Genomic DNA, 11335 nt, shown 5'->3' with positions numbered 1-11335 from the left:
TTTTGTGAGGGAGAAGATGGTCAATTGTTTGACAAGAAAGAGAGGCTCAAACATACTCCCGCCAACCAGTCTCTTATTCAAATTTAACCTCAAATTTCCAAGTATTATTTACATTAGCATGCACTCTGTCATCATAAACTTGGCTCCGAACAAATTGATCCCGAAACAGGGCATTCTCATACATCTCTACCTTTACAAAACTGTCGCAAACACCACGCGAGTAGATGCCACATGGACCCAAATCACATGCAGACCTGATGATCTTCGTCAGCTTTGAGGAAGCTCTTGCAGAGCCTGAGCCAGAACTCCCTGTCCGGCGCAGTGGCCTCCAGCTGCCTCCTCACGGCCTCGGCGAACGGCACCTGCAGAGTGGCAAAGCAGGGTAAATAAAACAGAATGCTTCGGGATTCAGATTTCAGACCCAGGTGTGTCCTCTGGGCATTGTTTCGTAGGTCAGAGATCAAGCGGCGGCAATGGAGTCTGAAGCCGATGGCACTCACGGTGATGGATCCGGCGGCGAGCAGGCGGTCGACGAGGCTGAGGAGGATGTCCTTGGTGTACTCCGGGTGGCCCTGGATGCCCAGCACGTGCTCGCCGACGCGGAACATCTCAACGCCCGTCCTGTCGGAGGAGGCCAGCACCGCCGCGCCCTCCGGCACCTCCCACACCTCGTCCTGGTGGACCTCGGTGATCTTGGCGCGGCGCGGCAGCTCGCCGCGCTCGCGCAGCGCGTCGAGGAACCGGCACGGCGCCGCCGCCGCGGCGGCGTCAGCGATGGCCACCTCCCTGACGCCGACGTCCCAGCCGGCGCGGGCCCTGCCCACGCGCCCGCCCAGCGCGCGGCAGATCACCTGGTGGCCGAAGCAGACGCCGAGGACGCGCTTGCGCGTGGCGTGGAGCTCCCGGACGAGGGCGCACAGGCGGAGGATCCAGAGGTCGTCGCCGTACGCGTCGTGCGGGCTGCCGCTGATCACGAAGCCGTCGTAGGCCCCGAGGTCCTCCGCCGCCGGGAGCTCCCCGTCGACGGCCCGGTACAGGTCCCACGCCTCACCGGCGCCGCCGAACGCCGCCACGAAGACATGCAGGTAGCCGCCGTACTTCTTGAGCACGTACTCGGAGTCGCGCGCCGCCATCAGCAGCGCGAACCGCCTGCGCGGCGCCGCCGCTGCCTCCACCGCAACCATGGTCAGGTGAACCTTGGATGACGGGGTCTATCGAATCGAACCTTGGATGACGGGGCGAGAGAAATGTGAAAGCTTGCAGAGCTGAAACGATCGATCGATCGATCGATCTCAGCTGAGGGCTTAGCTAACACTACGATTTCGAAGCGCGTGTGTGGCAGCTGGCGAGGATTGCTTCGATTTATAGAGGCCGGAAGAGAGACGATGATGACGCGCGCGACGGCGAGGACAGGAGGCTGCTCCGCATTATGCCAAGTCGGAGGCGGCGGCGTGACTGTCACAGTCTTCAGACTTGGCAGCCTCGGATCGCATGATTCCTTTCCTCGGGTCGATCGTGCGGCTACCTGCTACTGCAGTTCACACTGGCCGGCCAGCCGCGGATGCCTCCACTCCAAGCTTTTTGACTGCCACCATGATCTGGGGCCGTACCAGAGTTTCCAGAGGGAGATGGTCTTGTCGACGGGGTAGGGGTACCACGAGAATGGCGTTGGCAGCCGCCGACTGACGGTCAGCAGCGCGTGTACGGGCGAGCTTGACAAGAACACACATACCTGAAGCTGAAGGCAGTTTTAGTCAAAAAAAAAAAAATCGAAGTTCTGGGTCGGCGTCTCTTCGTTTCATACCGGAAGTCGCAACAGCTGCTCGAGCCGTGAGGCCGTACTCGAAGTGGTAACGAGGCTGCTTGAGCGAATTCAAAGAAGTTCCATTATATTGACGCGGTATACATGATTTATCGGATATACTCGCTCTGTCTCGGAATATAGCTAGTTTTATGGTTTTTTCAAATCAAACCTTTTAAACCTTCAATACAGATGGTAAAAAAATTATAAACATTGACATTGTGAAATAATATTGGTTTATTCATATCGAAACCAAATATCATAACATGTAATATTTTCTATTTAAAAGTAATTACTATTAAAGATATTTTGGTCAAAGGTGAAAATATTTGACATTGGTCAAGTCTAAAAGTTGCTATATTTTAGGATGGAGGTAGTACATCGGACATGATTCAATGAAATCTAATTAATGTTTGAAAATGTGTACGGATAAAATTTGAAAAAAATGCAGTACTACTTTTTCTTTACCTGCAGCTTCTACCAACAAAAAAAAACGAAAAACTATGCATGTATATCATCAAAGATGACTTCCCTGCTTGAGGGCTCAAATTCAAAGATTTCTTGTCATTTATGGCAAGGCCTGCATGAATTTATTTGAAATATTACTAAGCCTTTTTTATGGTTTTAGATTTACCAAATCTTTTATTTTAAGCTTGTACAACTTATTTCAAAAGCTCTAGTTATTTTAGTGGGTTTCCTTGTGTCCCAAAATATTATTAGGTTTTTTATCTAAAATTTTTGGAAGCATTTGGATTTTCTTCCTTCACTTAAAGTTAAAAACGTTGGCCCATCAGCCTTAATTTGACTGGGATCACGAACCAAAAGTAAGGATTTGCAAGCTGGGTAGTAAACCGTAACGATATTTCATTGTGGATTCATAAAAAAAACAAATTTGGTATTGTGAATATCTTTTTATAGATTTGATCAAATTTGATTTAAAACAAATCTAATACGATATGTAAATAAAAATAGAGTGAAGTAAGATATAACCCATTTCACTTGCCCTGTTTCCGACTGCGAAACAGCTATTCTGCTCCTACGGCTCTAAACACGACCATGTACCTTTTTTCTGTCTTGGGATGTTCAGTCAGAGATGAAGGAAATGTCAAGCAAGCTCACGCCTCATTCAACTCTCTCAGCGGCTGCTTCCCATTAGTTAAATGATTTTTTTTTCATTTTTCTGGCATCTGCCGCGTAAGGCACATTTCCTTTTGCAGCATGGTTATTAGGGGAGACCAGTAGGTTTAGTGGGCGCTTGCCTGAGCATTTGTTTAATTTCAACGCCTGAGATGAGACCGCTCGTTTTGTCATGGGACTCGAGAAGTGGTCGCTTGCATGACCTGTTTGGTGCCAATGCAAGACGTAGAATCATGCACAGTGCTTCGGTTTATGCTATCTTCTATGGCAATTATACATTGCTATTAGCAGAGTATCAGCATGCATGCATGCATGCATGATCACTTGGTACTTGGTACCACACGTATCTTTGCATCTAGTGCTCCCGAATTGAATCTCAATTAACTGTGACCAGGATATATTGGTCGAGGTTCATTGAATCTAGCCATGCCTGCTGCCACTTTGCTTCGCTTTGCTCTCAAGTCTCAAGATGTGCTAACCAACTTACATTGCGCATCGATCCATTTCTTGGGACAAAATAAGCGAATTTGTGCAGAATAAGAACAGGTTCGAATGCTCGGATCTTCCAAACATGGTGTGCCCGAGGAATAAATATATGCCAATTTCCTTGCTTAAACCTTGGAACGGAGAGAGTACTTGATACTTCCAAGAAGGTAAGCAAAGGTCTGGGTTGGAAGCATTTGGAAAAAAAGGTTTAGGTTGGAAGACGATGGAATTCAGGCAATGCAATGTAAGCCTGGCACGATGAGGTGCTTGCTGATCTGGCCTGGCAGAATAATCGACTTTGAGTACTTTTCCTGGCTGCTGGGTATGAAGCACCTAGGTGACACAAGACCATGTAACGCGGGCCGTCTCACCGATGACACCGTACATGCAACGTGTTACGCGTGATACAATGCGCGCGGTACAAGGACGCCCGGGAACCAGTGCGCGGCGGGCTGGAGGAGCTTCGTGGCCCGATCGGTCCATGTGCCACGGATTCCTGGAACGCTGCGTGGGCGCACCTAGATTCACCACACTGGTCCTGAGGAAAAAATCACGAGGACCACCGTCGCAGATACATGTGGGATGACTTGCAGTACCCTTTTTTACCAGCTTGGAAACCCAGTGGGAAGTCCAAGGCACACAAGACACATTCAGTCCCTGTTTGGCAGGGCTCCGGCTGGAGCCGCTCGTGGAGCCGCTCGTGGAGCCCTGCCAAACGATGGTTTGGGAACCAGCTCCACATGTGAAGCCCCTGCTGGAGCCGCCGGCGGCTTCCACAGGCGGCGTGAAGCCGGCAAAACGAGGCTCCGCGCGGCTCCGGCAGCGGACCATTGCCTTTCCTTCCGCGATTGCCCCTAAACTTTGCCGGAATAACCACAATTTTGCCACTCCCCCAACCCTCCAAGCCCCGACTGGAGAAGAAAAAAAAAGAGCGCTCACCATCCTCCCGTTCCCCTGCTCCCAGCGATACAGAGAGGCCATGAATCCTCTCTGGCAGCAGCCGCCGGCGGCGGCGCGCAGGGAGGGCTCCCCGGCCACCAGAATCGACGGATCCACTCCGGTGGAGGTGGATCCAAGCGACGGCGGAGGCGCAGGGTCCCTGTACAAGGCGGGGGCGGATCCAGGCGGAGCTGCGATGGGAGGCCAAGGTGCGGCGCGCGCTGAGCATCCTCCAAGGGGGAGGGGCCTGGATGCTGGTGGAGGCGTGAGCCTGGTGGAGGCGGAGAGGCGGCTGCTGGCGAGCGCGCTCCTGGACCACGGCAACGAGCGGTTCGTGCTGCTGTCGGAGGCGTGCATACTCTGTCCGCAACTTCACCGCCGTGCGTACCCGTCCAATATTACCTAACCAATATTACCTATTTATTTATCTATTTTGTTTCCACATGAATTCAATTAAATCCGTCATGTTTCCTTGTATGTATTACACCACAACTCATCAGTTTAAGCAGCTCAAATATCTAAGGGCATATTGGACATTTGACCATGCCAATCCATTCATAAAAAATAAAATGGAGCTGTTTTGCCAAACGTTTTGCAAAACGGCTCCAACTCCACCAGAAAAACCGCTCCACCAAAAAACCCAAAGCCGGAGCCGATTTTGGAGAAACCGGAGCCCTGCCAAACAGACCTCCCTCATTGCTCGCCGTGACTGCTCGTCCTGTACCGGCCTGAAGACCGGACCCGGCCACTGCCAGACGCTGAGGACCGGCCTCCAGTCCAAGTGTGCCCGGGTCCTGACCTGCTCCCAGCGAGCACCTAGTCACGCTCGTGCCGGAAAGAATCATAGAACCGGTGGCAGCTGGAAAACGTTGCAAGGATTACCATTTCATTCGTCACAACAACAAATGTTTCAGCGTAAGGCGACCGACGCTTTTACAAGCTTCTTTCATCTGACCGCAACGCAACACTAAGAGTCCCTTTTAACGGCGACTGCGTGCCAAGGACCCAATGACAGGTAATTTTTTTTCCATCCACTCATCTGGACGGCGTATAACCTAGGCCTCCAGGAGCATGGTGCAGCAAATTGCATGCCCCTGCTGTTTTTTTCTTTTCTAAACACACGCGCACACGACGCCCTCAGAAATGCTACCAAAAACCTGTGGGTGAGCTTCAGCATACTATTGGAAAATTCTATGCTGAATCGGTTGAGAGTTGAGACTGTGAGACCCTACTTGATTGTATGTCGACAGGAAACCTTCTTCGCGAAAAAAAGCCTGCCGTGCTTAATCTTTAGACGCAGGGAGCGGCTTCAATTCTGCTGCACAACTCCATTTGCGTCGTCTGGAACGGTTAAAGGTTGCTCCTGGATGCTTGGCACATGACACTTGGCCGAAGCGCAGCACTCAGATATGTCAATGCCAGCGACCTCCATCGCGTTACGGACCCACTGCGGAACGTCTCCCTTTGGAAACTGCATATCATGGTATATGCAGTCAGACATATTGCATAGGAATGAAAGAACATAATAGGACAGATTTAAATTTTAGTTTCTGGATATGACAAGGAGGCAGCTTGCAATCTGGCCTACTGTTTCAATTCAATTCAACCATATAAAGAGCACGCCTAGTTCCTCTTCGTTTCTCTGAGAACAAGACCGTCATAATGCTTATGCTACAACAGAAGAGCAAGACAAACCTGCACCCTCAAGAATCCTCGCACGAATCTACAAGATGACAGAAGAATCATGTTATTTCCCTATGCAAATTTCCACTCGCAATTCAGATAAATTGGGTTTGATGGCACAACATACTCTGGAAATCGTCCGTCAAGAATTGACATGTGGAGGTCTCTACTCAACTGCAATCGACAGACACACAATCAGGGACAGTGGCTAAACATTCAAACAAAGAATGACTTGGCAAAGCAAAGAATTAGTATACCCGCATCATAAATGATAAATTGTGATAGGACAGCAGTTGAGAACCCATAGCATCTTTTGTTACAAGGCAATGTAAGTAAGCACGTGTATACTTTTTGCAGACCTGGCAAGATGACCATGTTATACATACAATAAAGAAAATTGCCAGATAACTTCACCACTTGGTTCCTGGTGCAGTTAAAGCCTTACCATGCATGAACAGGTAGGATCAATTGGCCGTTCATCAGTTGCCATTGCATTTTGTTTCAACTTCAGGACACCCTAAGGAGAGAAAAGTTGACATCGTACAAAAGCCAGAGCAAGGGGCAAAGGAAAAAAAAAAAGCTGCTCAGAATATGAGGCTACCTCACAGTATAAAAAGGGTAAAAATGACAAAATCAAAAAGGTTCTTATGTGATATGACTCAATGGGAACACACTCTAGGTTGAATGGAATAGATTTACTAAATGGGTATACCTCAGGAACAAGGGCGGTCCCAAAGCGAGCAGTTCGTGTTGGATAAACACAGTCATACATGTCTGCACCCAAAGCACTGCAGACTACAATATCGAGTGGATAGCCAACACCCTGCATATTAGCATAGGAGTAAAGTTAACCAAATAAAGTATATGTATGTGCCTCATGATTGAAGCTAGATCAAATATTATGCAGGCAGGCAGAACACAATATTTGAATTAACATGGCCACTTCAAGATACTCAAACTTATGGCACATACCATAACATATCGTGGTTTATTTTCAGGCAATCCTGCAGTGCACTGGGCAACAACACGCCAAAACGAGTCCTTGTCTTCACCACCAGCAAGACCACCAATTGCATATCTAGCAACATAAAAACAAAATATGAGACAATTGACTAATAGAACATAGTGATATACGCAAACAAAGCAAATAATAATACATCTATATCAGGGACAACTTAGTATGTGACTTACCCAGGAAGATTCCGCTCAACCAAGCCCTTCACACAGATATCTCTGAAATCAGAGGGAAAATATGGCATAATCAGTTATCAATCTAATATGTGGCCTGAAAAAAAGGATACATGCATATAATAGGCTAGATGAACTCACCTGAGAACTGGATCCAATCCTCCTTGCACAATCCCAAATAAGTTCTGGACATCAGGTTTCTTGTGAGCTACATTTGAACATTGAACAGAACACACACACCTCTTAATAATCCATTCTTATCATTGAATAATATTATTATTATCAGTTTCAAACATTCTTTTTCTAAGATAACTAAATGTATCTCATACAAAGAGCCAGTAAGTGAAATGGTGCAAGTTCTAACTAGACTCTCAATGCCAGATAACTCATCAGTTCTTTCAGTCGGATTAATAATCATACCAGCTATGCACCTGTCAATCCAACGAAGGGTGCGGTACATAGCTTCTTCTATCCTTGGGCCAGTAATTGTGGTCTTCACAACATCATCAAGAGCCATGATTATATCAGCTCCAATATTGTTCTGCACTCATTTCCAACAACTATGAAGGGTGGGAACTGGCACACATATATAACTAGGATTTTCTGATAGGACGAATCTAACTCTTTGACAAGTTGAAAGCTGCCAAGAGAAGGCCACACCTGAATATGGATAGATTCCTCAGGTGTCAAGAGCATGGGCTTCCCATCAACAGGTGACTGCAGATTGGGGCATGAAAGAGCAATAAAATAAGATAAGGTATAAAAAGAAAATCAATTATCAAGACCAACAAGAGTTATCAAGAGATAATCAAATCCGCAAATGCATGGACAATTCCCTTCTACAAATATGGCAAAAGATGACATAAAAAATTAAAAATTATGTCACAAACTACTCCAACCAAAAGTGCATCCTACCAACCATGCAGAAAGCAGAATCTATTTCCTGATTATCCTATGATAAAAAATATGAATGTTGTTTATCTACAATTAAAAGGTACAGTGGTAAAGTAAAACTGAAATATGTCCTCATACAAGATTCGATTCAACTATATGAGTATATGATACACCTGACTATCAGTTTTAAAGCAGATTGCAACAGAGGACTACAAAACATGATTTAATGTAACTTTAATAAAGAACAAAAGCATCACATAACAAGTGGCTACAAAAGTTTACCTGAAATGTAACTCCTTCCTCAGTAATATCAGCCAAATGCAGCAACGAAACCTAAACGAAAATTTCCAAACAATTAGCAAAACAGGAGCTGAACTACAATACGGAAGGGGACAAACACTTAAAAAATAGGTGTTTGCAGTATGTGTGAAAGGTGAATACTGATGCTTTTGTGTGGAAATGGGCTTCAGCAAGTGTTGTACTTCATATTATTTTGTATGAGCAAAACATCAATCAAATGAAGAAACCAAAAATTTAGTTCTGCATGCCCATACGCTCTACAATGACATTTAATGTGTTTAGAAAACAAAAGACTTGGAACAACCATTTGGAAACCACCAGAGTCAGTCAGCAATGCCCTTTTCCAATTCATAAATTTGTGAAGGCCACCCAAGTCGTCAATAAGTTGAGAACCTGGACGTAGTTCAAGATGATATGTGTTTCCAAGTATAATCTGGCAACCTATATCCTCCAGTTGGTCAGTTGTCAAGCCCTTTATTGTACCTAAATAGAATGGAAAAAAAAGAACTATTGTGAGATACAAGAAATGCACACAAAATTCAAGCAGAGCCAAAATCTCTTGCCATATTAAACAATTTGAATGAGAAAACACTTTGGGAGCTATGATGAATATGATTCACAGATTAGAAGAGAAGAGGACAAGAAAAGGCTGGGGATAGTAAATCATGGCCGAAATAATCAAATAAATAAGATTTATTTCAACGAAAAAGAAAAATATACTGTGATGTTTATCATAATGGGACATCAGAACATTCATAGACAAAGATATTATGCAGTCATGGGGTCCAACATATGGTGCAGAAAACTTCTGATTGAACTTAGCAGGCTGAGGTACATAAAGCCTGACTATTTATTTCAGATCTTACATAGCAGATGCATATTGCATAACCTTAGAATACAAGGAAAAATGGCAGACCGAACTGGCATATGAAAAAAGACAAAGAACAAACCTTGAGTTCCAACAGGCATAAAAAGTGGTGTTTGGCAAGTAAAGTGGGGCAGAGTTAAGCGAGCTGCACGGGCACGATTGAATCTTCCTAATATCTGGAAGCACAAAACAGAAACTCTTTCACATTAGATTCCATCGCTATATTTAAATTTAATGCTGTATTTAAGCTTTATTGTTCCCAATTATAATAATAATTCACATTCCACAATTATAAGGGCGTAGTTCAACAGGTTCAATCAGATATCTCGCAGAATTGGTTCAATCAGACTTCTCACAAAATTTATCCACCAAAGATGCTGATCTATACAAGAGCACAAAGATGAGCTACTAGCTTACAGTGACACCAGCTCATCTGTACCATGCCATGCCACAATGACAGCATGTGCCATGTGGCATTTACATGTGACCCACTTCTCTGACTTTTTCCTGTCCACCCTTTTCCAATGACATGGACCACTATAACTTCACTTCAGTGAAGAATACCAAAGAAATAAAGTACAAAAGTGTAAGAATACTGAAAGATTCTACCTTAAAGTTATTCCCAATGTACAGTACGTCATCAACTATATAACGAGGAAAAGACAATTTGCACCTCATAAAAGAAAAGCCAAAGAAGATCTGTAGCTCGGAAATAACACGTGCCTAGCCTAGGACAGCATTGCACTGGTCAACCCCACTTTTGGATTCGTCAGTGTCCCGTGCAATCTTACAAGAAAACAATTATAACTGCGAATCTGTAGGTTCAGAAGCTAGTACGAATAAGAAATAAGCATTCACTTAGAATCAGATATTACACGCAACCGCTTATCAGCAAAGGCTATCCGCTTTCACACCACAAACTTCAGACGAACTTCTTCGACTGGCAGTCAAGGGGAAACCCCGCAACAATGGGAACACCCATGTTCGCTTCTCAGGTTCTCATCTCAGCGGATCGAGTAAGCACAAAAGGAAAAACTAAGTAGTCCTTCAAAAATTAAGGGACGAACCTTCAGCAAAGCAACGACTCACCTCGAACCGAAGCGCCATGGAGAAACGAAGCTTCAATCACCAAATCGGAACCTGGGTTGATACTCCGCGACCCAAACAACCGAATCCGCGACAAACTGGAGCGCCAATCCGAGAAACAGCAAGTTGAATTTGAAGGCTGCACCAAAAGGGAGGGAAAAAAACGGCATAGAGGAAGCTCGGCTTCCTTACCAACGAAAGGAAGAAGTCAATCCAAACTCCGGACGAGTAGATCTCCGCGTCTTGCTGGTCCGGAGGGATGGAGATGACAACGACGGAGGCGAGGACGCCGGACAAGAGGGGCGATGCGTAGTTGCAGTTGCGGCGGTTACCCGGAGGCCGGTCTGCCGGAGGTGAAGAGCCGAGCCCGGGGGTTTAGGGTTCAGGGAGTGGTGCGCGCCCAGTTGGCGTCGAGTGGACTCCACTTCCAAAACCCAAGTTTTTTTTATGAAAATTATAACCCAAGTTCAAGTCCGCATAGGTTGAGACATCATTTGGAATGCAAGATTCGAGTTAATTATGAGTTTTAGGAATATGATAGATACTAGGAATTTTAGAACGTTTGAATAAAGAACATATGAATTTAGGAAAGTTGATAGATACTAGGAATTTCCAAGATGTTTTTTTAGATTAAAAGGGAATTTCCAAGATGTTGGACCTCATGTTAGATGTTCTCCAAAATTCCTATAGATTGGAGCATTTCTTACGGATTTTGTAGGATTATAGATGCGCAATTCTTTGTTTCAAAAAATGGTTATATAGAAAAAGTTTCTATAGTAGGAATCAAATACTACAAAATCCCTCCCCTAATTCTTTATTTCAAAATGGACCTGGCTTTGATGGGCTGGGCCTGGTCTGAACATGAAGGCCTAGCCTTTTTCGTAGGTCCGGAACGACGTGTTGTGTTGTCCATGTCCTCTCACCATCCGTCGTCAGTCGCCAAGATGCAGACC

At 45.5% G+C, this 11335-nt stretch overlaps 2 protein-coding genes across 3 annotated transcripts; both read right to left on the bottom strand.

Annotated features, from left to right (window-relative positions):
- Positions 1–61: 61 nt before the first annotated feature.
- Positions 62–1308, bottom strand: LOC120695695 (gamma-glutamyl peptidase 3-like). Its single transcript, XM_039978917.1, has 2 exons — positions 501–1308; positions 62–362 (listed from the first exon to the last, which is right to left on the bottom strand). The coding sequence occupies exons 1-2, from the start codon at positions 1182–1184 to the stop codon at positions 243–245; spliced, it is 804 nt and encodes a 267-aa protein (XP_039834851.1). The 5' UTR covers positions 1185–1308; the 3' UTR covers positions 62–242.
- A 3915-nt stretch (positions 1309–5223) lies between these two features.
- Positions 5224–10804, bottom strand: LOC120695694 (queuine tRNA-ribosyltransferase catalytic subunit 1-like). 2 transcript variants are annotated; one of them, XM_039978915.1, is made up of 16 exons: positions 10575–10804; positions 10386–10480; positions 9379–9472; positions 8733–8911; positions 8411–8461; positions 7895–7951; positions 7655–7775; positions 7376–7442; positions 7238–7279; positions 7019–7124; positions 6759–6869; positions 6492–6563; positions 6304–6405; positions 6174–6220; positions 6059–6086; positions 5224–5834 (listed from the first exon to the last, which is right to left on the bottom strand). In XM_039978915.1, exons 2-16 carry the CDS (start codon positions 10401–10403, stop codon positions 5673–5675), a joined length of 1257 nt encoding a protein of 418 aa, XP_039834849.1. In that variant the 5' UTR covers positions 10404–10480; positions 10575–10804; the 3' UTR covers positions 5224–5672. The 2 variants fall into 2 exon arrangements, with proteins under 2 accessions (XP_039834849.1, XP_039834848.1); XM_039978914.1 differs by lacking the exons at positions 10386–10480; positions 10575–10804 and adding an exon at positions 9736–9774.
- Between the last annotated feature and the right edge of the window lie 531 nt (positions 10805–11335).

This window comes from Panicum virgatum, chromosome 2K, assembly GCF_016808335.1.
Source record: "Panicum virgatum strain AP13 chromosome 2K, P.virgatum_v5, whole genome shotgun sequence".
Taxonomy (NCBI): Eukaryota; Viridiplantae; Streptophyta; class Magnoliopsida; order Poales; family Poaceae; genus Panicum; species Panicum virgatum.
The sequence above is the reverse complement of the archived record's forward strand: the minus strand, read 5'-3'. Positions and strand labels throughout refer to the sequence as shown.

Coding starts and splice junctions, on each gene's coding strand:
- LOC120695695 (XM_039978917.1), bottom strand. CDS start 1,184: ATGGTTGCGGTGGAGGCAGCGGCGGCGCCGCGCAGGCGGTTCGCGCTG. Junction 363..500: donor TCGCCGCCGGATCCATCACC/GTGAGTGCCATC, acceptor GCCACTCTGCAG/GTGCCGTTCGCCGAGGCCGT.
- LOC120695694 (XM_039978914.1), bottom strand. CDS start 9,759: ATGCTGTCATTGTGGCATGGCATG. Junction 6,870..7,018: donor ATAAACCACGATATGTTATG/GTATGTGCCATA, acceptor GCTAATATGCAG/GGTGTTGGCTATCCACTCGA. Junction 5,835..6,058: donor GAGGATTCTTGAGGGTGCAG/GTTTGTCTTGCT, acceptor CATGATATGCAG/TTTCCAAAGGGAGACGTTCC.